At 40.4% G+C, this 26,378-nt stretch overlaps 1 protein-coding gene across 1 annotated transcript in view; it reads left to right on the top strand.

Moving 5' to 3' along the window:
* Positions 1 to 3,200: 3,200 nt before the first annotated feature.
* The window catches only part of LOC149220374 (uncharacterized), a 28,023-nt gene continuing 4,845 nt past the window's right edge, over positions 3,201 to 26,378 (top strand). Inside the window, exon 1 of the mRNA XM_089387070.1 lies at positions 3,201 to 3,800. Coding sequence (XP_089243196.1) covers positions 3,201 to 3,800 — 600 coding nt within the window. The remainder of the gene's footprint in view (positions 3,801 to 26,378) is intronic.

The raw sequence follows: 26,378 nt of genomic DNA, 5'->3' as shown, positions 1-26,378 counted from the left end.
TCAGGCCTCGGCGCTAGGTCTCATGACCCTCGCACATAATTGAATACGGCGACAGTTCAATGTCAGTTCTCAGTACTCGGCACCCAAAATGTCATACTTTTCTCTGGCCCTGAGGTATCAGTGGCGAGGTCGGTACTTGGGCCATTAGTTTTACAACCACAGGATGGGGTTAATCCCTTTTAACCGACATTGTTTACTGAAAAGGGTTTTGACGATTAGGGTTTTGAGACGGTTGCGTTTTTCTTGTTGTGCCGGTTTAAGTTTGTTTGGGCACGGCAGAGATGGGGTTTGATAGCAAATTTCTTGAGCTCGAGCCTACGCTAGAGGACCTTTTGACGTGCTGGGGACACGAGGTCTCTTCCAAGAATCTTGACTTGTTTTTCCCAAAGAATGTAAACATCCAGGGTCGCAGTAAAGAGGCGATTGCGGGAGGCTGACAGTATGGGGTAAGTCGACGAGATGAGAACCTCCTGAGTGTCTGGAATGGTGTTTGGCGGGCGGGCGCTACTCCTATGGAGAACCAAGAGCAGTTGCGGGCAGTCAAAGATCGGGCAGAATTTTTGAAGCATTTCTCTCGTATTATCTCGTCGAACGAGGATCAAGTGGCTCTTGTTGGTGGAGTCTCGCAAGGTCAAGCTAGTCCCTGGCAAGGATTTCCTCTGCTTTTCGCACCCCAAGGTCAAGAATCCTCACATGGTGGACCTTCTTTAAGCTCCATTGCGGTTGCTGCTTGCATAAATCGACTGCCATGGGCCACATCTTGTGGTGGGGTTGACAAAAAACCTAGGACCTCGACCTCTAATTTGATCCCTCGGGTTGTTGCTTACTCAAAGGAGGTTGGGACCGTTGAAGGAAACCAGCAGAGGAGGTCGGACGAAGTAGAAGTCCCTTCTGTGCCTGAAGGAGGGGGTCAAGGGCCGCCTGTTTCGGTTGCGCCGGATGCTCCTATTCCAAATGTTGTGGGAGCGGAAGCGGACTTCAAGGAAGTCATGGGGGCAAAGAGAAAGAAATCGAAGTCCATCAAGAAGAAAGAGCTTCATCCATGCTATCTGTTGGGGGTAGATATCAACATAGAACAAACAATGGATGCAACTGAGACTATTCTGGTTGGCCGTGTAAGAGGAAGGAAGTACTTGGCCGAATACATAGCGGACTGGGTCCAATCCGAGTGGAAAGAAGCCCCGGGAAAGCCATCAAAGATTCTTGTTTTGGAAAGGGGTTGGTTTAGTATTCATTTTGACAGCAAATCACATGCGGACTGGGTCTTTGAACAGAACTGATGTTTTGGAAAGCGTCCCATTCTTTTTCGCAGATGGACTCCATTATTTGATGCGCAGAAGGAGAAATTGGCGGAGTCCCCTGTCTGGGTAAAGCTCCCTAGACTTCCCTTACAATTCTGGACGGAATCTGCTTTTGTCTCTATTGGTACTACCCTAGGTAAATTTCTGGATTATGATAACTCTTACATCATAACCAAGGACAGGAGTATGGCTCGAGTGCTTGTAAGCCTAAATTCGAGGGAGGGATTGGCGGATGTGATGACGTTAAAATACAGGGACCTTGAATTCCTTCAAACTCTAGACTATGAAAACCTCCCTTTCCATTGTCTTCGGCGTCATAAGTATGGTCATCTTGCGAAGGAATGCCTATTGGGACATCGTCGTCATCGCCATCAGATGAGACCCTTTCGACCTCAAGGGGCTCCTGCAGAGGAAGCAGGAGGGGCTCAGCAGAAGGTTTCAGTGCAATCTGTAGACCAGGCGAGGGCTTCAGAAATAATCGATCTAATGGAGTAGGAAGACCTCTTGGATGGTAAAAATGCAGCTGCCACTCAGATTAATCCGCCGACCACCCTGGCTCCCTTACTTGATGACCTTGCTAGGACGTCCATGGCGGGTACGTCTTCTTTTCCTCATTTTTGCGAATGTTCTTCTGCAATCTCTTTACAGTCTCTCTCAGAAAGGCCTGGTCCCTCCAGGCAAATTTTAAATGATTTCTCTGCGCTGAATTTATCTAAAGCCTCCTCTGATAGTATTATTATCTCGGTCTCCCTTCCTTCTGACAATGCCTTACATCCCTCTGAGATTGCTATTACTTCTGTTGAATCCTGTGTTCATATCTTGGATAACCCACCTTATAATCTTTGCCCTTTGGCCAATAGAAAGGGTAAGGGACAATCTGTAGGAGGAATTTCCTTGGACCCAGTGGTTATTGGGCCAAGGAAGTTAAGGGGAAGAAAATCTTTACTCTCAAAAGCCCAGTTCAAAGCTGTCATTGATATCGCTGATGGGAAGCAGAAAACTCTTCCTGGGGTGCTTAGAGCGGAGCCACCACCCCCCCTTATTCCTTGATGATTCTACTTTCCTTCAACTACATAGGCTTAGCTAGCCAGCTGAAAAAACTAGCCTTCAAAAACCTTGTGCACTCCTATAACCCTAATGTTATTCTCCTCCAAGAAAAATTGGGGAAAAGTGATGATGTTATCTGTACTCTTCAAAAGTTTTTGCCTGGGTGGGTATTCTTAGCTCTCGATGCTGAAGGCAGGTCGAGGGGTGTAGTTACAGGTTACAATATGAGGAAGCTCAAGGAAGTTTCATCTTGGGGTTCTGTAAACTGTTTGGCAATGGAACTCTATTCTGGAGAGTTGTGTATATCCTTCCTTATCTTGAATATCTATGGGCCCTATCTGGAGAGGGAACGCTTCTGGAACTCTTTCTTCAGCCTCTCTTGCCTCTCCCATCCTTACCTCATCATTGGAGGTGACCTGGACTTCTCTTTGGGGGATTCAGAATCTTGGGGTGCTAATGCCCACTCGGACCCCTCTCTGTTTTTTTCATGAATAAATTGCTTCCTACCACCTGGTTGATGCTCCTTTGATCAAATTGCGCCCTACCTGTAGAAACAGATGCCTCGGTGTCGATTGGGTGGGCAAAAGACTAGACCACTTCCTTCTCTGTGAGCCTCTGGTGGATTTTCTATCAGTTTTCAGACACTGGGTCAGGGAAGGGGGTCACTCTGATCATTTCCCGGTCCTCCTGGAATTGAAAGGAGATGCAAAAAAACCAGGAACCCCTTTTAAATTCAACTCATCCTAGCTGAAGGATGAATCCTTTGAAGCTCTTTTCCATGATACATGGAGAAAGGAAAATCATAATGAAGAAGGAAGCAGAAGCATCCACTTGTCGAACAATCTTAAGAGAATGAAGCAAGCAACAAAAGAATGGGCGCATCAGAAGAAAATGAAGGGAGAAGAGGAGCTCAAAAGTATAAACTTCGAATTAGATCTGTTGGAAAACTTAGATGGATCTGGTTATGAGTCATTGGATTCAAGAAATAGAATTAAAGAGTTGGAAGCATCTCGACGAAAACTTCTCCAGTTAAGGGAAGAAAGCTGGAGATTGAAAAGCAGAGCCATTTGGCTACAAGCGGGAGACGAAAACTCTAAGTTTTTCCAGAATTATGCAAAGGGCCGAAAGGTTGCTAATACAATTTGGGAATTGAAAAAAGAGGATGGGGAAATGGAAAAATCCTTTGAAGAACTGGCTTCTCTAGGTGTAAACCACTTTAAGAATCTTTTCAAAGCCCCGGAGGAAGTATCATTAGCGGAGGTCATCAGAGTTGCTCAATTCTTTCCAAGATATGTTGAAGAAGAAGACAATGACTCTATTATGGAAGCTGTCTCTAAACAGAAAGTGGAGGACATTCTCAAGGATATGCAGAAGGACGAGAGTCCTGCACCAGATGGGTGCACAATGGAATTTTTCCTTCATTTCTTTGAATTCCTGGGGGATGATCTGGCTGTAGTTGTGGATGAATCGAGATCCTCTGGATCTATCTATCAACCCTTCAACTCAACCTTTCTGGCTCTAATCCCCAAATCTGATCAGCCAACCTCTTTCGATGACTTTGGGCCTATTTCCCTATGCACCTGTGTCTATAAAATTATTGCTAAAATCATTGCTTCCAGGATGAAACCCTTCTTATCTAGGCATATCTCTCTAGAGTAGTTTGGTTTCCTGGATGGAAGACAGATTCATGAAGCAGTGGGAATTGCTCAAGAAACCCTGCATAGTTTAAAGAGGAATGGAAAAAAAGGGGCAATAGTTAAAATTGACTTATCAAAGGCCTACGACAGAATAAGTTGGATGTACTTGCGCCTTCTGTTGACTCACCTTGGTTTCAGATTCGATTTTGTAAGGTGGATTATGAGTTGCATTACTTCATCCTCTATCTCCTTATTAATCAATGGAGCAGCTTCAAATTTTTTCAATCCGGAGAGAGGGTTGCGACAAGGATTCCCTTTGTCCCCCCTTCTTTTCTTGTTGGCCGCAGAGGGGATGAGTCTGATGATTAGTAGGGAAAAAAGACAAGGAGATCTCCGAGGAATTGAAGTGGCTGTTAATCTGTGGGTAACCCATCTACTCTTTGTAAATGACATCATTATATTCAGCAATGGAAGTGTGGAGGACTGTAGAGCTCTAAAGAGCATCCTGGACCTTTTTCTTAAAGCTACAGGTCTTAAAATCAATGAGAAAAAATCGACCCTTACAATATCGAGTATGTCTTTGGAGGAAAGTGGCAGAGTAGGGGTTCTTCTTCCATTTGAAATCAAATCTCTGCAGGAAAGCTTTAAATACTTTGGGCTTCCTGTTGAAACATGATACTTACCGGGTACAGGATTGGAAATGGCTCCTGATAAAAATAGAAAAGAAACTAAATTTGTGGAGTCATAAATGGCTATCTCAAGCAGGGAGGTTGGTCCTAATAAAGACAGTTCTGATGGAAATTCCTGTTTACTGGGCCAATCTCATGTGGGTACCTAAAGGTATACTAGCTTCCATAGACAAACTATGTGGCAAATTCTTATGGGCTGGATCTAAAGTAGAACATGTGACTCCCTGGGTTGCATGGGATAAGATTTCGAGACCGAAAGAATGGGGAGGATGGGGAATTAAGCATTTGTCTTTTTTTTCAAAATCCTTAGCAGCCAAGCTTGCATGGAGACTTATATCAACCGATTCTCTTTGGTCCACTGTTACAAAAAGAAATTACATAGCTCCAGCCACTGCAATGGAATGAGTCTGAAATCCTGTAAAGTCCTCCAAAAATGCCTCGGTGGTCTGGAAGGCAGTAGTTGCTTCAGCTCACACTATTGAACAAGGACTTGCATGGAAAGTGGGGGATGGTACTCGGGTGAGGGTAGGATGTGATCCCTGGGCTGGGTGCTCGGAAAAATATGCCTTATCTCATGACCTGAAATTATTTTTAACTGAACGGGGATATCTTTTTCTGAATCAGGTGGCCAATCCTAGGACTACTACCATTTGGAGACAAGGGTGGTTGACAGAAGTTGATCTTCATTTGGAGGAGAGATGGAGGGAGGAATGGAGCCATTTTGTCTTGTACCTCCAAAACTCCTCTGTCCGGATTTCAGAAGCAAGGGATGAGCTAGTTTGGGTCCATGCACAAAGAGGAAGCTAATCACCTAAGACGGGCTACAAATGGTTGATGTCCCAAAAAGGTTGGGAAGACCCTGCATGGTGGTCAAAACTTCTCTGGAAGTTGAAATGCCCTGCAAAAACCAAACTTTTCTTCTGGTGCATCCTTTAGAAAAAAGTGCCAACATGGGATTTCTTGCAGAAAAGGGGGAAATAGGCCCGGGATGGTGCTCTCTTTGCAAAGAAAATGAGGAATCAAAAACGCATTTATTTCTCACATGTCCTTTCAATGTCAGCCTTTGGGCTGAATCCTTGAGACTCATGAATTCTCCCCTCAGGTGGGAAGGAGACAGTATCCAGCAAGCATGGTTCCGGTGGTGGAAGGAGGCCTCTAATGACAAAGTCCGCTCCATCCCTCTCCTGATAGCCTGGGGCACTTGGCTAGCAAGGAACCAAGTAATTTTCAAAGATCTTCCCTTCCCTATTGGAAAACTGGTTGTGGAAGTGGCAGCAATATACAATAGCATCCCATCCTCATCTGGACATTCCATCCACTGCTCTATTCAAACTGAATTTATTAGGGAATCTGTTCCGTGGGCCTACTTTGATGGGGCTGCAGACTTAAATGGACAGTGCGGAGTAGGTTTGGTCATTCATATTACTCCAGAAAAATATTTTCGTGCCTCAATTGGCCTTGGGCAGGGGACTAATAATTTTGCTGAGCTCAAGGCTTTACATCACCTTCTTTGCTGGCTTTCCTTGAAACAGTTGAGACAGGTTCAGATTTTTGGTGACTCAAAGAATGTTGTGAATTGGTTCAACAGGACTCAACAATGCAGAAATTATATTTTGCTTCCTTTGCTTAATGAGATTTTGCATATCAAAAGTTTTTTAATGAAATCACTGTTTTCCACATCTACAAGGAAAGAAACCAGGAGGAAGATAACTTATCTAAAACAGGTGTACAACAAGATTTGGGGACCTGGTCAGTAACAGAGATGGACAAGGGGGTGATCAATCATATTGACCAACCAGTCTTCGGATGACATTGTTCTGCTTTGATGTTCTACTTAATATCATGCTGCTGCTGTTATTTTAGTTTTATTTCGAACTACATATAATCTGTTATGTCTCTCTACCAAACTATGGACTATATCATTTATGTTTAATTTTCTGAGGGCTGTTTTCCTCATATGAGGAGGCCTGTTGACACAATTTTCACAAAAAACTTTTTCTGTGTTGTTTTTTCAAGTAACTTTGAGACCGGAATAGTGCCTACTACTGGTCTCTACAGGAATATACATTTTGATATGTTTGTTGTTTCTTTAGATGATGAAGGCATGCTTCTGTCTTTTTCTCTTATCTCTATTTCGGTGATATGCCGGGAGATTTGAAAGACTGGAAGTGCCCTCTTTTTGAGAAGAAGTTTTTCTGCTTTGGCAGCCTTAGGGATGCTTATGGGTACCCAAGGAAGCCGTGACTGCTTTTCTCCCTCACTTGAAGGAGATGGGGAGTTGATTTGTAATGCAATGCATATGCTATGAGACTCTCTAATATATATGGAAAGTCCAATTTTTTTCTGTGGAAAAAAAAAAACTAGTTACAAATAAAAATAAATAAAAATCAACTTAAATCAAAATAATTAAAATTAGTATTACATAATTAAATATTTCAATTTAAATCATTATATTCTATCATTATTATATAAATCAAAATCATATTAAAAAAAAAAAAATCTAATATAAAATAACTAGTCACAAATAAAACTAAATAAAAATCAATTTAAATAAAAAATAAATAAAATTCTCATCATATAATTATATATTTCAAAAAAAAAAAACCAAATATTATAAAACAACAATTATGATAGGACGACTGTAGAAATTTCACCTGTAAAAAAAATCGATATATGCAATGTCCTAAAGCATAATACTTGTTCTACTTCTACAAAACATTAAGCAGAAGCATAATCGAATTCATGAGCAACATCAAGTAGAAACATGCATAATTGATCAAGAGAAATAATCACACATAACACAAGATATATCCAGGGGAAATCACTAGCATAAAACCCCAACCATGTATTATCAATCAAGTGTAGATCCTCAATAACATACAAAAAAAATCAGCTCAATTGCTATCCAGCTCTCTCTGTAAACAGAAGATCCTAATGATCTTCAATCAGAAGATGAAAATCATGGACTACCATGCCTCATTATATAGGCTGAAAATTGGCCTAATCATACCTATTGTCACCTCAGGTCCACCTACGTAGTCATAAAAGAAAATAGATTTCTTCCTCATGCAAGGAATACTTACTAGAAATATCCTAGCATCTGATAGTACACTGTCCCACATATGATCTCAACTGGGTCTCTGACAGAACTGACATGCAACATTTATCCATAAGTGAATTCTCAGTTATCTAAAATAATAGTTGTCACATGCATGCAAGCATTAACAAACTATATTTTATTATTTTAACAACTTGTTAAAATAATCTAACTGGACTTGACTAGTTAGAACTAAGTCAACTGATTCTCTCATTATATAACTCATACTTATTCCCTCAATCAGTGGAGGAAATTAGGGATAAATTCCTCAATTAGTGGGACAACTCATATGCATGCTCACAAAGACTTCAAATTTGAATTTACTTAACTAATTAATTCAACTAAATTAATTAATTAATATTTCCATGTTAAGACCAAAATTAATTTTACTTCCTATAGATAGACTAGGGACTGCTATAAATAGGAAGGGACCCAGAAATGCTATTTTTAGAACTTTCTATTTTTAGCAGTTTCACCTCTCACCCAATGTGGCCAATGACCTCACTGGAAAAACTACTATTTTTAGACATGTTACTTTTATCAGGTCTATTTTTAGCACATTCTAAATTTAAAATTTCTAGTTGCACATTTTTCAACACTCCCTCTCAACAAGAAAGGCTTTCTCTTAAACCTAATCCTATAACTCTGGAATGTTCTGCATGCAACACATCTACCCGGTCCACTTGCTCCAACAACACTTGGAACAAAAACACTCCCAACTGACCACTCTTTTGGGCTTGGAACATATTGTGATGTTGACGCTTTACCTGCTGCTGACAAGTGCTCCCTCTGTGACATCTGCGCTACTACAACATCTCCATGCATCTCGCACCATTAGACACCTCTATGTGCCACCTAGCACTGCGCAAAACACTTGCACCTCTCACATTGCTACAGCCTGCTAGCTATGCATTGTCTTGGGACTCCTTGTACTGTTGCTCTCTTTGTCGCTCCATTCACATTTGTCTCTACCAAATCAGTCAATTCTTGCTACTCCACATCAGGGCTCCTATAGCAAGGTCTCATCCAAGAGGTTTGGTACCTCAAGTATCCTGCCCCTCCTCCTTGGGATGATCACTCTATACCGCCCCAGCTCCTACCTGGAGGTATGGCTGCATGTGATCCCTCAACCCACCTGGCTCAAAATTTCCCCCTACTGGAGGTCTCTGCATGAGTAGATGTCTCTACTAGATCTCCACTCAGCTTCCCCTATTGTGGCTGCTCCACAACCTCCTGAAGCTACTACACCAATCCTGGCTCCTCCATAATCGTCTGAGACTTCTTCTGGCTCTGCATTTTGAGAGGTAATATACCCTCCCTCTCAACCACCAAGTCTCCACCAATTTCCTTGCTGCTCAAGGCTTTGCATGCATATTGAACCTCAAGAGCAGACAATTTCTTGACTCGTGAACCAATCTGCTTCACCTGTCTAGTGAGGATGTGTCTAAGGAAAACCTTTCCCTTACTGAAGACTACATCATAGCCTTTGTCTTCCAGCATCGCGATCGACACCAAGTTTCTCTTCAGTCCTGGTACATACTTGACATTGGTCAAGGTAATTCAAGCTCCATGCTCCCTCTGAAAAATAACCATGCCTACACCTGAGACACTATAATTCTCATCATTACCCATCGCTATGAGTATTTGGAGATCTTTTTCCTCCAAAGTACTGAAAAAACTCTTGTCGCCAGTCATGTGGAAGAAGCTCCACTCTCAACAAACCAACCACTTCCCACCACGGAAGAAACCATGCATGCGAAGAGTGTGAAATCCAACTCGAAGCAAGTGTCTCACCTTCAAATCCTTCCCCAGATCCCTTCCTGGATTTCCTCCGCGGACAATTTGTAGCATAATGGCCCACCTCATGACAACGAAAGAATCACACTTTCGATTTGCCAACCTTCTTCCCATCATTGGAAGAACCAGATTCAGAAAGAGAAACCTTCTCCTTCCCCTTCTTTGGTTGACTCATTAAGGCACAGTTCTCCTCATCATGCATGGATGAAGAACTGTCTCTGGTGCTCCGTCTGATCTCCTCCTGCATCAAATCTGACCATAGTCGTTCCCAATTTGGCAATTTCTCCCTTCCATTCACCGAGTCCTGGTAGCTATGCCAACTCTGAGGAAGGCCAAGGAGTGCTAGACTCACCATATCTCATCTGATGTCAAGACCCCTACACTTGCAAGCTCATCCCTGCATGTGATGAGCATGGTTAGATACATAGAGATCGTCTCATCCCTTTCACACTTTATCTTTCAAAGTTTGTCCTTCAATGCCAGCTTCCTCTGATCACTACTATTATGATATAAATCTTTCAATGTTTTCCACATTGCATGCAGAGTCTCCTTCCCATGGAGGCTCGAGACAATGTGATCTCGCACTCCCTCCAAGAGAATTCTCCTAACTCTAGCCACACACTTCCTCCATTCCACCTACTCAGTCTTGTCACTAGGCTTAGGGATTTCTTGATCAATGAAATCCTTAAGGCCATTATCTTCGAAAACTACCTCCATGTGATCCTTCCAAGCTATATAGTTTGAGCTACCATCAAAGGCATACTCAAGCCTCAAACCATAGAACGCCATCGATGAAATAGATGTGATAAGAACTTGAGATCTATATCCCGAATAATAAACTTTGAATTTCTCCTGCTAGTATATTGTTCTTGCTTGATCACCTGTGCTCTGATACCATGTAGAAATTTCACCTGTAGAACAAACCAATATATGCAATGTCCTAAAGCATAATACTTGTTCTACTTCTACAAAACATTAAGCAGAAGCATAATCGAATTCATGAGCAACATCAAGTAGAAACATGCATAATTGATCAAGAGAAATAATCACACATAATACAAGATATATCCAGGGGAAAGCACTAGCATAAAACCCCAACCATTTATTATCAATCAAGTGTAGATCCTCAATAGCATACAAAAAGAATCAGCTCAATAGCTATCTTGCTTTCTCTATAATCAGAAGATCCTGATGATCTTTAATCTAAAGATGAAAATCATGGACTACCTAGGCCTCATTATATAGGCTGAAAATTTACCTAATCATACCTGCTGTCACCTCAGGTCCACCTACGTAGTCATAGAAGAAAATACATTTCTTCCTCATGTAAGGAATACTTACTATAAATATCTTCACATCTAATAGTATAGTGTCCCACATCTAATCTCAACTGGGTCTTTGACAAAACTGACATGCAACAGTTATCCATGAGTGAATTCTCAGCTATTTAAAATAATAGTTGTCACATGCATGCAAGAATTAACAAACTATATTTTATTATTTTAACAGCTTGTTAAAATAATCTAACTAGACTTGACTAGTTAGAACTAAGTCAACTGATTCTCTCATTATAGAACTCATACTTATTCCCTCAATCAGTGGAGGAAATTATGGATAAATTCCTCAATTAGTGGGATAACTCATGTGCATGCTCACAAAGACTTCAAATTCAAATTTCCTTAACTAGTTAATTCAACTGAATTAATTAATTAATATTTCCATGCTAAGACCAAAATTAATTTTACTTCCTATAGATAGACTAGGGATTGCTATAAATAGGAAGGGACCCAAAAATGTTATTTTTAGAACTTTCTATTTTTAGCAGTTTCACCTCTCACCCAATGTGGCCAATGACCTCAGTGGCCAAACTCCTATTTTTAGACATTCTATTTTTATCAGGTCTATTTTTAGCACATTCTAAATTTAACATTTCTTGTTGCACATTTTTCAACACTGCCTTTCAACAGAAAAGGCTTTCTCTCGAACTTGATCATGTAACTCTGGAATGTTTTGCGCGTAACACATCTACCTAGTCCACTTGCTCCGATAACACTTGGAACAAAAACACTCCCAACTGACCACTCTGTTGGGCTAGGAACATACTCTGATGCTGAAGCTCTACCTGCTACTGACAAGTGCTCCCTCTTTGACATTTGTGTTACTGCAACATCTCCATGCATCTCGCACCATTGCACACATTTATGTGCCACCTAGCACTGTGCAAAACACTTGTGCCTCTCGCCTTGCTACAGCCTGCTAGCTATGCACTATCCTATGACTCCCTATATTGTTGCTATATTTGCCGCTCCATCTGCATCTGTCTCTACCCAATCAGTCAGTTCCTGCTACTCCACATCAGGGCTCCTGTAGCAAGGTATCATCCAAGAGGTTGGGTACCTCAAGGATCCTACCCCTCCTCCTTGGGACGATCACTCTATATCGCCCCACCTCCTACCTGGAGGTATGGCTGCATGTGATCCCTCAATCCACCTGGCTCAAAGTTTCCCCCTACTGGAGGTCTCTGCATGAGTAGATGTCTCTACTCGATCTCCACTCAGCTTCCCCTGTTGTGGTTGCTCCACAACCTCCTGAAGTTGCTGCACCAATTGTGGCTCCTCCACAATTGTCTGAGACTTCTTCTGGCTCTGCATGTTGAGAGGTAATATACCCTCCCTCTCAACCACCAAGTCTCCATCAGTTGCCTTGCTGCTCAAGACTTTGCATGCATCTTGAACCTCAAGAGCATACAAGTTCTTGACACATGAACCAATCTGCTTCACTTGTCTAGTGATGATGTGTCTAAGGAAAACCTTTCCCTTACTGAAGACTACATCATAGCCTCCGTCTTCCAGCATCATGATCAACACCAAGTTTCTCTTCAGTCTTAGTACATACTTGACATCGGTTAAGGTAATTCAAGCTCCATGCTCACTCTGAAAAATAACTGTGCCTACACTTGAGACACTATACTTCTCATCACTGCCCATCGCTATGAGTATTTGGAGATCTTTCTTCACTAAAGTACTGAACAAACTCTTGTCTCTAGTCATGTGGAAAGAAGATCCACTGTCAAGAAACTAGCCACTTCCCACCATGGATGAAACCATGCATATGAAGAGTGTGAAATCCAACTCAATCTATGAAGCAAATGCCTCAAATTTAGATCCTTCCCCAGATCCCTTCTTGGATTTCCTCCGTGGACAATTTGCAGCATAATGGCCCACCTCATGACAATGAAAGCATCACACATTCGATTTGTCAACCTTCTTCCCATTATTGGAAGAACTAGGTTAAATAGAAACCTTCTCCTTCCCCTTCTTCACCTTACTTGCTAAGGCACAGTTCTCCTCATCATGCATGGATGAAGAACTGTCTCCGGTGCTCCATTTGATCTCTTCCTGCATCAAATCCGACCATAGTCATTCCCAATCTGGCAATTTCTCACTTCCATTCACCGAGTCCTGGTAGCTATGCCAACTCTTAGGAAGGCCAAGGAGTGCTAGACTCTACCATATCCTCATCGGATGTTAGGACCCCTACGCTTGCAAGCTCATCCCTGCATGTGATGAGCTTGGTCAGATACATAGAGATCGTCTCATCCCTTTCACACTTGATCTTTCAAAGTTTGTCCTTAAATGCCAGCTTCCTCTGATCACTGGTATTTTGATATAAATCTTTCAATGTTTTCCACATTGCATGTGGAGTCTCCTTCCCATGGAGGCTTGAGACAATGTGATCTCGCACTCCCTCCAAGAGAATTCTCCTAGCCCTAGCCACACACTTCCTCCATTCGATCTGCTCAGTCTTGTCAATAGGCTTAGGAATTTCTTGATCAATGAAATCTTTAAGGCCATTATCTTCCAAAATTGCTTCCATGTGATCCTTCCAAGCTATATAGTTTGAGCTGCCATCAAGGGCACACTCAAGCCTCAAACCATAGAATGCCATGGATGAAATAGATTTGATAAGAAATTGAGATCTATATCCCGAATAATAAACTTCGAATTTCTCCTACTAGAAGATTGTTCTTGCTTGATCACACGTGCTCTGATACCATGTAGAAATTTCACCTGTAGAACAAACCGATATATGCAATGTCCTAAAGCATAGTACTTATTCTACTTCTACAAAACATTAAGTGGAAGCATAATCGAATTCATGAGCAACATCAAGTAGAAACATGCATAACTTATCAAGAGAAATAATCACACATAACACAATATATATCCAGGGGGAAGCACCAGCATAAAACCCCAACCATGTATTATCAATCAAGTGCAGATCCTCAATAACATACAAAAAGAATTAGCTCAATAGCTATCCTAATCTCTTTGTAATCAAAAGATCCTGATGATCTTCAATCAGAAGATGAAAATCATGGACTATGTAGGCCTCATTGTATAGGCTGAAAATTTGCTTAATCATACCTGCTATCACCTCAGGTCCACCTACGTATTCATAGAAGAAAATACATTTCTTCCTCATGTAAGGAATACTTACTAGAAATATCCTAGCATCTAATAGTACACTGTCCCACATCTGATCTCAACTGAGTCTTTGACAGAAATGACATGCAACAGTGATCCATGAGTGAATTCTCAGTTATCTAAAATAATAGTTGTCACATGCATGCAAGCATTAACGAACTATATTTTATTATTTTAACAACTTGTTAAAATAATATAACTGGACTTGACTAGTTAGAACTAAGTCAACTAATTCTCTCATTATAGAACTCATACTTATTCCCTCAATCAGTGGAGGAAATTATGGATAAATTCCTCAATTAGTGGGACAACTCATGTGCATGCTCACAAAGACTTCAAATTCGAATTTCCTCAACTAATTAATTCAACTGAATTAATTAATTAATAGTTCCATGTTAAGACCAAAATTAATTTTACTTCCTATAGATAGACTAGGGACTGCTATAAATAGGAAGGGACCTAGAAATGCTATTTTTAGAACTTTCTATTTTTAGCAGTTTCACCTCTCACCCAATGTGGCCAATGACCTCACTGGCCAAACTGCTATTTTTATACATGCTATTTTTATCAGGTCTATTTTTAGCACATTTTAAATTTAACATTTCTTGCTGCACATTTTTTAACATCGACTTCCATTCTCTTTACATCCCCCTAAACTCTATTTATTCATACCATTGAGGTCTGTCTTACACAATTACTGATCTATCCTGATGATGAGCCACGATGGATGGCTCAAAATGTCGATGCAAATAATTATGGATGCGAGAACTCTAGAAGAAAACTACACACAAATCATTGATCGCAGAAGCCTAAAAACAATAATATTTATAGTTTTTCTTTACAATGATCCTTAGTCGTTTTAGGGTTGGAGATGTCTTAATCAACCACATACTGTCATTAACTATCTGATTGTGTTATAGGACGCAATATCCTTTCCATCATGAAAACATTAATCAATTATAGTATCGTGCTACCTTGTTAGGTAGTTGGCTTGATTATGATAGTGGAGCTCCATGAATGTTTACTTCTATTTGTTGGGTCATGTTGTATCCTTCTTCCTTCAGCCATGCTTTCTGTTAATTCAGTTCAGTGGTCAGACTGCCATCAGACTGACAGAGGTGACCACCTTCTCCATTGGGTAACAGATAGGGAGTGGAGTATGAGGTGCATGGGTGGACGGATGTGCCAAATCAGACGGACAGAGAAGTAACAGAGAGATGGAGGATGATCGGGAGCAGTCGTGAATGAGGGCCGTCAGATCAAGGGCACTGCACGGTGGAGATCGTGTGCAGGGGGCTTGAGGTCATGGTGGGAGCGGAACATGTCCAGGACATTAGATCTGGTGGGTGAGCAGATTGGATGATTATCAGGTGGAGGAGGTGCGCGGATGATAACACCAGGGGGTGGTTTGGCTCGAGCGGTTATGGTTTATATTGGGCGCTCATTGGTTGGTAAGTGGTAAATGGTGGAGTTTTCCTGATTCCATTAACCAAATGACACATCGCAATGGAAGAGAGAGAAAAACTGCCTTTAACGGGCGGGTACTCTTTTCACTAGTTGCCCATGCAATATGAGCGATAGCCATCAGATCTGGCAGGGGTGATCTAACAACAGGGAACGATCGGGCAGGTCCCATTGGTCGAGTGAGACATGGGCTGTTGGATCAGTGGATGGAAAGTCAATGGCAGAGGGACACAGTGGTACGATATGTCCTTGGGAAACATGCAGAGGGCGCGTATGGGTGGAAAAGTAAGATTTTTGGGGTTTTTGGGTTAATTTATTTAGGCTTAAAGCAAAAAAAGGGTCCCGTGGGGATGTGAGCGTTGGGTTGGGAAATGAGCAGAATGGAAGGTAAGTGGAAGGGTGAGGAAAGTGGGTGATGGCCTGTGTGGGGCCCTTTTTTTGGTAGAAAAGCATATCATCTCCCTCCTTTAGCCTCCAATATGGAAACGCTGCACTTCAGAGCTAACACTGGCTCCTTCTGGGGATGAAAGCCTCCCTGTGAGGTTTCAAGAACTGTAGACCATTGCCTTTCCAGTAAACAACAAGATTAAAACTACTACATAGTGTTCCATTGGGCATGGAGTCTAACTAGTATGAAATAAACTGAAAAAACATATTTACAATACCAAGGCTTTAAAGCCTTAAACGAAATAAAGTTTCAAAAACCACCCATTGACTGGGTCATCAAAGACACCTTCCCCCTCTAAATTTTGCAAAGTGAAAGTGTTGTTCATCTGAGCTTGAGCAATGATGAACAGTCCTATCCATAAGGCATCAAATTTACCATGGTTTCCCTTTTTTCCTTTAATGCATCCCATTTGAGAACCCAGTCACCAACCTGAAAATTGTCCATATTTGCTTTTTTATAGAGGAACTCCTTGATATTTTTTTGTTAGACTAAACAAAGCGCAGCTGAAATAAATATAAACATACACAGCACATACAAAAAACCACACAAAACCATAACACAGAGATTTAACGTGGTTCACCCAACCAATCTGGGCTACGTCCTCTAGAACAGAGGCATCAGCAATCTTATTATTCAAAGGAGATTACAACAAATCTAATAATTCACACATGCTCTCAGCTCTCCCCTATTTTCTCTACTTTCTCTACACACTCTTACAATCCTCTACGGGATTTCATTTCTATATAGCTGGAGCATAAATCTGAATCATAAATTCCCTCACAACAAATATAGGATGCATTAACTCCTCCTCAAAAAATAATGGAGCTAATATAGCAACTAATCCTATTGTTGTCACATACATGAGATTTTTCCCAAATTTAATAAAACAGAAAATCTCAACAATCTCCACCTTGACAACAATTAGCCTGATGCCTTGTTCATTTATTATTTTTATCTTTTCTGCAAGCCAAGAGAAGCCAGACACCAACGCAGCTTCTCTAACAAAACTGGTTTCGTGAACATGTCTGCACAATTTTCCTTCGTATGCACCTTTTCAAGAGAAACACCTCTTTCAGTGATAACCTGTCTTACAAAATGGTACTTGATTGGTATATGCTTTGATTTACTATGATAGGCTAGATTCCTAGCCAAGTGAATTTCACTTTGACTATCACAAAATAACTTGATGTTGTCCTGTAACCTTCCAAACTCACCAATCAAACCTTTCAACCAAACCGCTTCTTTGCAAGCATGTGAAGCAACTATGTATTTTGCTTTAGTAGTGGATAAAGAAAAAATATTCTGTAGCTTTGACATCCAGCTAATAGCTCCACCTGCAATTGTAAAGACATACCCTGAAGTTGACCTTCTCTTATCCAAATCACCTGCAAAATCGGAATCAACATATCCACAAACAAATTCACTACTTTTATTATAAGTGATACAATAATCACTTGTGCCTCTCAAATACCGAAGCACCCATTTCACTGCTGACCAGTGTTCTTTACCTGGATTTGCCATATACCTGCTGACAACCCCAACTGCATGTGAAATATTTGTTCGAGTACAAACCATCGAATACATCAAACATCCTACTACATTGGCATACGGAATTCGAGACATATATTCCTTTTCTTCATCTGTATTAGGACATAAACTGGAAGAAAGCTTAAAATGGGAAGCTAAAGGGACTGACATAGGCTTCACATTATTCATACCAAACCTCAAGAGTATTTTCTCAATATACTTTTGTTGTGATAGCCACAGCTTACCATTGCTCCTGTCTCTGAAAATCTCCATGCCCAAAATCTGTCTTGCTACTCCCAGATCTTTCATGTCAAACGTCCTTGCCATCTGAGCCTTTAACCTGTTGATCTCTACTATGCTTTTGCTTTCTAAAAGCATATCGTCAACATATAACACTAAGATAATGAACATGCCATCATTTAATTGCTTAAAATAAACACAATGATCATATTCACTTCTTATATATTTCTGACTCAACATGAAAGAATCAAACTTCTTGTACCATTGTCGAGGCGACTGCTTTAGGCCATACAATGATTTCTTGAGTCTACAGACAAATTTCTTATTGCGATGTTGAACAAACCCTTCCGGTTGTTCCATATAAATCTCCTCATCTAAGTATCCATGTAAAAATGTAGTCTTAACATCTAGTTGTTGCAATTCTAAATCAAGCAAAGTGACTAATGCTAACACAATTCTAATTGAAACTATTTTAACAACTAGTGAAAAAATCTCATGAAAGTCAATGCGTGATTTCTGAGAGAAACCTTTTGCGACCAGCCTCGCTTTGTCCCTGTCCTCAGTATCATTCACACCCCGTTTCAACTTGAAAACCCATTTACATCCCACATTTTTTCCGTCTTTCGGAAGTTCAACCAGATCCCATGTGCCATTCTTGTGTAATGCCATCATCTCGTCCTTCATAGCTTCTTTCCACTTGTCACTTTTCAAACCTTCTACAGCTTCCTGATAGCACAGAGGTTTATTGTCATTAGCGGTAATGCAACTGAAGTAACATAATCATCATACATTTTAGGAGGGCATTTGATTCTTGTAGACCTCCTTAAGGATGTTTCTGGTGCTTCCACAATTGGCTGACTACCATCTGTAGGAACTGCTTCATGATCAGCATCTAAGACCTGTTCATGATCTACATCTGAACTATGTTCATGATCTGATTCTGAAACCTATTCATGACTAGTATCTGAACTATGGTCATCATGACTATCATTAGAAGTGCTTTCAAAATGAATGTGCTGAAAATCATAGACACCATCATGTTTCAATCTATTATCTACATCTAACTATACAAGAGAGGATTCATTAAACTTTACATCTCTGTTGATGATGATCTTGCGGGTAGTAGGATCCCACAATCTATATCCCTTTGTTCCATCACCATATCCAACAAATATATACCTTTTTGACTTTGGATCTAATTTAGTTCGCTGATGTTTAGGCATTAGAGCATATGCATCACAACAAAACACTCTGAGTTTAGAATAATCACAAGGGTGACCTTTCCATACCTCTTGAGGAATCTTACAACCTATCGCCGTGGATGGTGATCAATTTATCACATAACAAGCTGTAGCCACCGCTTCTGTCCACAATTCCTTCTGCAAACCGGCGTTACTCAGCATACTCCTTGCTCTCTCTAAAAGAGTCCTATTCATGCGTTCAACAACTCCATTTTGCTGAGGAGTATAAACAGTGGTCTTATGTCTCTCGATCCATGCATCCTTGCAATAGTTTTCAAACTCCTTGGAAGTAAACTCACCTCCATTGTCAGTTCTTAAACATTTTATAGTTCTACCAGTGATGTTTTCTACCAATGCTCTAGATTGTTTGAAAACTGTAAACACATCAAACTTCTTCCTTAACATTTAGACCCACATTTTCCTAGAGAAATCATCAATAAACGATACAAAATATGACGAGCCACCATATGAAGTTGTAGGGGATCGACCCCAAACTTCTGAATGGATATAATCAAGTATTCCTTTACTAGTATGTTTTCCTGTTTTAAACTTTTTCTTACTTTGTTTTCCAAATAGACAATGTTTACAGAAATCTAACTTTCCAGACTTTAGATTAGGAAGTAACTTGCGATCAGCCAAAATTTTTAACCCTCTTTCACTCATATGGCCCAACCTTTGATGCCATAAGCGAATGGAACTATTGTCATGTTCAGACACCGTAGACACATGATCTGACCTTGTTCTTCCTTCTAAGTGAAATAGATTTCCTACCTTCTTAGCTTTCATTACTAGTAAAATACCTTTGTAAATTTTCATTACTCCACCTTGAATTACATTTTATATCCATTTGTGTCAAGTGCTCCTAGTGAAATTAGATTTTTCCTTAAATCTAGTACATGTCTTACATCAGTTAACATTTTGGTTGTCCCATCAAACATTTGCAGCTGTATATTGTTGGCATTATGATTCTGGTTTGGCTCTATGGTACAGGTGTTGTACTTGATGGCAACTCACTCAAGTGGAAAAATTCTATTCAGGCTCTCAAAATGATGGAAAATAAGAGGTTCGAAGGTGCATCATTCAAAAGGTACGGACCCGCAGGTTCGCCGTCCAGGAAGTGCAGACATACCCGCAGGTTATCCGTTCATAAGGTGCGGTCCCCCAGTTCACTCACTCCAATGCAGAGAAGCACACTCATGTGGGGTTTCTTATGTTTGACCCTTGGTATTTAGCCTGTCGTTCATGATCCTATGGTTTTGGCCCATGGTTTAGGATCTAAATTATTTGAACCCCTATTTGGATCCCTTGTATTGGTTTTCGATGGTTTTGTCCCATGGTTTGAATAAGGGCTTGCCTATGAAAAGGAAAATAGATCACTTGGCTAGACACTTGTGAAATTTGAATATCTTAAGATCTAAAATTTTGGGTGATTGGTTTTAAAAGCTAGATCTAAATCAAGGAGAAAATTTAAGGCGAATCTATTGATAAGTCGTGATCTCTTGGGCACATGATCAAATCTGTGGATCTGACTGACTGTGGCACATTGGAGGACTATTAATTTGGCCCTAATCAAAGGTTCACAGGTGATCCACGGCGTGAGTGCGGGGGTACGCAGCTCAGGAGAAGGCGTAGTGCGGGGGTACACAGCTCAGGAGAAGGTGTAGTGCGGGGGTACACAGCGCAGAAGAAGGCGCAGTGTGAGGTACGCAGCTCAGGAGAAGGCATAGTGCGGAGGTACGTAGGGAAACATAAGAACAAGTCGCAGAGATATGCTTTGAGGCGGGCAATGCAGGCGCGGATCTGAGCTAAGGTACGCAGGGCAGCAGAATGAGTGGTGTGGAGATACGCAGAGTAGTAGATCGACCAGGTGCAGGTCTACGCAATTTAGGCACAGAAGAGCTGCAGGTATTCGCAAGCCACTATTGGTGAAGTTGCGGACTTATCTTGAAACTTTTCTTGGTTGTCTTTTGTCTATTGCTGTAGAGTTCTGGATTTAGATTTCTGGTATTACCTTTTTGTTTACAGCCTTCTGAGAAGTTGGGTGATTCATTGGTTGATTGTATAAGGAGATTGGGTGATTTGCATGTACTTGATGATTATTTGATCTTCTTGGATCCAGTTTGAAAATTAATGAAACGTGGTCCCTAAAGAAGTAAAAGAGCAAAGGGGGTTGTAGCTCCCTTCTAGGAGAGACTAGAAAACGAGAGAGAGTTGTAGCTCTCTGCAGGTTGCAGCCTGCGTACTAGTAAAGGACTGCACCAGTACAAAATCCTTGTAAAAGAAGTTTCTAATTGAAAGAAGATAGAGACATATTGCAGCAGATGATTTTCACCCACATTGGGTTTCCACCTTATATCTGGTGTTCTTTGGTGTGCCTATCTATTTTTCTTGTTCTTGTTCATTATTATATGGCACTGACATACAAATTAATGATCAATATCTGAAGAATAAATTAAAGTATAAATCTGGAAGGTATATTGAAAATAATTTGATAATACTAATTCACCCCCTCCCTCAGTATTATTTCCAACAATTGGTATCAGAGCAGGTTCTTCAAAAGAAGCTTGATCACTTGAAGAAAGTTCTTTCATCATGAGCAACTACGAGAGGGAAGCATCAATTAGGCCACCGATTTTTGATGGGACAAACTTCGTTTATTAGAAGGTAAGAGTTACTGCCTATCTTCAATCTCTTGGTACAGAAGTCTGGGATATCATAGATACAGGGTATACTTTTCCATCAGCAACTCCTACAGATCCGGCTGAGAGGAAGAAATATGAAACAAATGCAAAGGTGGTCAATACTCTATTAGGATGCCTATCTCAATCAAAATTTGTCAAGGTAATGCAGTTTAAATCCGCAAAAGAGATATGGGACAAGATTGTTCTGAGCTATGAAGGAGATGATCAGGTAAAACGCGCAAAACTTCAAACCCTCAGGATTCAGTATGAAAATCTCAGGATGTATAATGATGAAAGTGTGGCTAACTGTTTTCTTCCTGTAGATGAGATTGTTAATTGTATGAAAAATTTGGGTGAAGAAATAAAAGAGGCTGTTGTGGTTGAAAAAGTTCTAAGATCTTTGTCCCCTAGGTTTGAATCTAAAGTTTCTGCAATAGAAGAAAAGGAGAATCTACAAAGCCTTAAAATGTCACAGCTGCACAGAATTCTAACTGCTTATGAAATGAGGAAAGTAGGTCTATCAGACAAGAGAGAAGCTGCCTTGAAGGCTTCAGGCAAAGGAGAGTACTATGAGTCAGGACACGTGTCAGAAGAAGAAGAAGAATCAAATTTTGTCAGAAATCTTCAATGGGGTACTGGTTGTTTCCGAGGTAAGTTACCTTTCAAATGATTTTCTTGTGGAAGAGTCGGTCACTATGCTACCAAATGTCCTCACAAGGATAAGATTGACAAAGGGAAGGAACATGTTAGATGGAACAAGAAACAGAATGCAACTAAGAAAAGTTACTACACTCATGAAGACAGTGATGGCCTATCAAATAGTGACGAAGACGAATGAGGTAATGATCATAAACTTTTAATGGCATTTGAAGATGATGATTACATGGAAGCTATAGATGTAGATGGATTTTATGAAGAGATTTCTCAACTCAAAATATGTTTAGAAGAAAAAGATATGATCATTGATACTCTGCAATTCCAACTTGATGAAAAAGAAAAATCTCTTGAGAAGTTAGAATGTGAAATTGTTGGCCTTAGAAAAGAAATTGAGAAAACACAGACTCTTAATCTTAAATTTGTTAAAGGATCTGAAACTCTGGATGAGATTATCAATGTACAACGTTCTCCACTAATCAAGACAGGTTTGGGTTATAATGGAGAAACATCTCAAGCATCCACCTCAAAGAGTTATCTTGATGCAGCAAGGAGGAATGAGCAAAAGCCCAATGGAGATCACTAGGTAAGGCAAGGACGAATTACATCAAGAACAAACAAAGACTACTAGGTAAACCAAGGGCAATCCATATTAAGGGTGAACAAAAGCTACAACCAGCCACAGGTAAAATATTCTCAATTTGCTTCAAGAATGGATGACAATAGAAATTACAATCATTTGGCTGGTAGATTTGATAATCGCAGAAGTTTCTTCAATGGCCAATGTTTCTCTTGCCATAACTTTGGTCACAAAGCAACTCAATGTGTTGCTTATAAGACAATCATGACTAGAGAATCTTAAAAACAAAGAAGTATGACTGGGATTACGAAAAGGACCTATAACAACTTTTCTGCCCTTGAAAATGAAATTGAATGTTATATTTGTAATAACTTCGGTCATGAAGATTTTGAATGCAGGAGCAGGTTTCGGCAAACAAAGGAACAAGCCTCAAGCACCAGAACATGGAGAATAAAGGAACCACAAACAGAAAGATGTGGGATAGCATTTTATGCAGAAGGACAAGAAAATCTATGGTACATCGATAGCGGATGTTCAAAGCATATGACAGGTGATCAAGAAAAACTTGAATCATATACTGCTTTAGAAAAGGGATAGAAAGTTTCTTTTGGAAATGATACCCCTGCAGCCATAAAAGGAAAAGGCACTACTCAGTTGAAAGAAAAGGTCAAAGCTGGAAATGTTTTGTATGTTGATGGCTTGAAGCATAATCTACTAAGTGTCAGTCAGATGTGTGATCAAGGAACAGAGGTAATATTTCGATCAAATGGATGTAGTGTTCGTGATCTTGATACAGGAAAAACAATTATCAAAGGCAGAAGAACTCCAAATAATATATACATATTTGAAGAAGAAGAACAACAATGCTATTTGAGAAAAGATGATGAACATTGGTTATGGAACCGGAGGTTAGGGCATCTAAGCTTTTCGCAAATAAGGAAAGCATGCAAATACCAGGCAGTTCGTGGTCTTGCAGATATTAAAATTCCAGACAACACCATATGCCAATCACGTCAGTTTAGTAAGCAAACCAGAACTAACTTCCCTGAGAAGGAAGGATCAGCTAGCAGGCCTCTTGAACTAGTCCATACAGATGTATGTGGTCCATTTAGGACAAGGTCACCTCGAGGAGAAGAATACTTTATATTATTCATTGATGACTTCTCCAGGATGGTTTGGTTGGGACTTATGAAACACAAGGACGAAGCATTCGAAAAATTCAAATCTTTCAAAGCCTTGGATGAAAACAAATCAGATCACAAAATTAAGTGCCTCAGGTCCAACAGAGGTGGGGAATTTACCTCAAATGAAATTTTCGATTTCTATGAAGAACATGGAATAAGAAGGGAATTTTGTACAGCTAGGACTCCTCAGCAAAATGGAGTGGTGGAAAGGATGAACAGAATGGTCCAACAAATGGCTCGTGTTATGCTTGATGAGTCTGGGACTCCCGCAACCTTCTGGGGTGAGGATGCTTTTGTTGCGGTTGTTATTCTCAACAAAACAAATGTCTGAGTGAACAACACTCAAACTCCTCATGAGCTCTGGTATGGTGAGACTCCTTCGGTAAAGCATTTCAAAATTTTTGGAAGCAAATGCTATATTAGGAATAATGATGAACACCTTGGAAAACTTGAACCTAGAGCAGATGAAGGCATTCTCCTTGGTTATTCTCCCCACAGTAAAGCATATAAGTGTTACAATAAAAGACTTGGAAGAATTGTTGACAGCATTGATGTAGTGGTTGATGAAAAAGGATACATTCCTAGGCAAGTGAATTATGAAAATATCGAAGAGGATGAAGACTACTCTCCAAATCAGATTAATGATGAAGAAGAACCTCAAGAGGCACTAGAGGAACAAATAAGGATAGAAGAGAAGACTCCTTCCAGGTACGTTCAGAAGAATCATCCAAAATCTCAGATTTTGGGGCAGAAAGAGGCAGGTGTACAAACAAGAAGAACAATTGCAGGAGCCTCAAGCTATTTGGCATTACCTCCTCCACTGAACCACAAAATGTAAGAGAGGCATGCAAAGATGAATGCTGGGTCAAGGCGATGGATGAAGAACTTGAGCAGATCGAAAAGAACAACACTTGGGAGTTGGTTCCTAGACCAAAAGATAAGAATGTCATAGGGACAAAATGGATCTTCAAAAATAAGTTGAATGAAAATGGGGAAGTAATTAGAAACAAGGCCAGACTTGTTTGTAAAGGGTATGCTCAACAAGAAGGAATAGACTTTGAAGAAACTTTTGCTCCCGTTGCTAGACTTGAGGCCATCTGAATGTTCCTTGCTCTCTCAAGCTTTCAGAAGTTCAAAGTATGTCAAATGGACGTAAAATCAGCCTTTCTGAATGGGGACTTAGAAGAAGAAGTGTACATTGAGAAACCAGATGGGTTCATCCTTGGGAATGATCCAAATCTTGTATGTAGACTAAAAAAGGCTCTTTATGGTCTTAAACAGGCTCCCAGGGCATGGTACTACCGTTTGGAAAAATATCTTCATCAACAAGGTTTTTCAGAGGATCAGCTGATAGCAATATTTATATAAAAATTGAAAATGACAAATTACTAATACGTGTTGTGTATGTAGATGATATTATCTTTGGCAGCAATGAAGAAGTTATGAGTCAAAGCTTTGCCTTGGTGATGCAGAAAGAATTCGAAATGTCTTTTCTTGGAGAACTGACATATTTTCTTGGATTGCAAATCCAACAAAATGAAGGCGGGATCTTCTTGTCTCAAACCAAGTATCTCAAGCAGATTTTGAAGAAATATGGCATGGAAGATGCAAAACCAGTATGTACCCCATGGTCACAGGATGTAGCCTCAGTGCAAATGATGAATCAACAACAGTGCATCAACCAACCTACAGATCTATGATTGGAGGTCTACCTTATTTGACAGGTACCCGACCAGAAATCATGCATGCAGTGGGAATAGTTGGAAGATTTCAGGCAAATCCAAAGGAAACTCATCTTCAGGCAGTGAAGAGAATTTTCAAGTACCTTCAAGGAACTCAAAACTATGGCTTATGGTATCCTAGAGATACAGATCTCACACTTCATGCTTATACAGATGCAGATTGGGTCGGAAGCATGGATGACAGGAAGAGCAGAAGTGGTGGTGCATTCTTTATGGGTTCCAGATTAGTATCTTAGTTTAGCAAGAAACAGAGTTCGATTGCTTTATCTACAGCTGAAGCGGAATATGTGGCTGCTGCATCTTGCTGCACTCAACTCCTTTGGATGATGCAGACGTTGCAGGATTTTCAGATCACTTGTACTCCACCTATCTCCATCTTATGTGATAATACAAGTGCAATCAGCATTTCAAAGAACCCTGTCATGCATTCAAAGACCAAGCACATACCGATCAAGTATCACTTTCTCAGGGAACAAGTGCTTGAACAAAAGGTCAAGTTGGAGTATGTTCCTTCTAAGGAACAAGTTGCTGATATACTCACCAAACCATTTCCTAGGGAGAC

This window comes from Pinus tabuliformis, chromosome Q (assembly GCF_031772625.1).
Source record: "Pinus tabuliformis cultivar Carrire ecotype Pingquan chromosome Q, CPIR1, whole genome shotgun sequence".
NCBI lineage: Eukaryota > Viridiplantae > Streptophyta > Pinopsida > Pinales > Pinaceae > Pinus > Pinus tabuliformis.
Note: the sequence above shows the minus strand (reverse complement) of the source record. Positions and strands in the feature narration are given on the sequence as shown.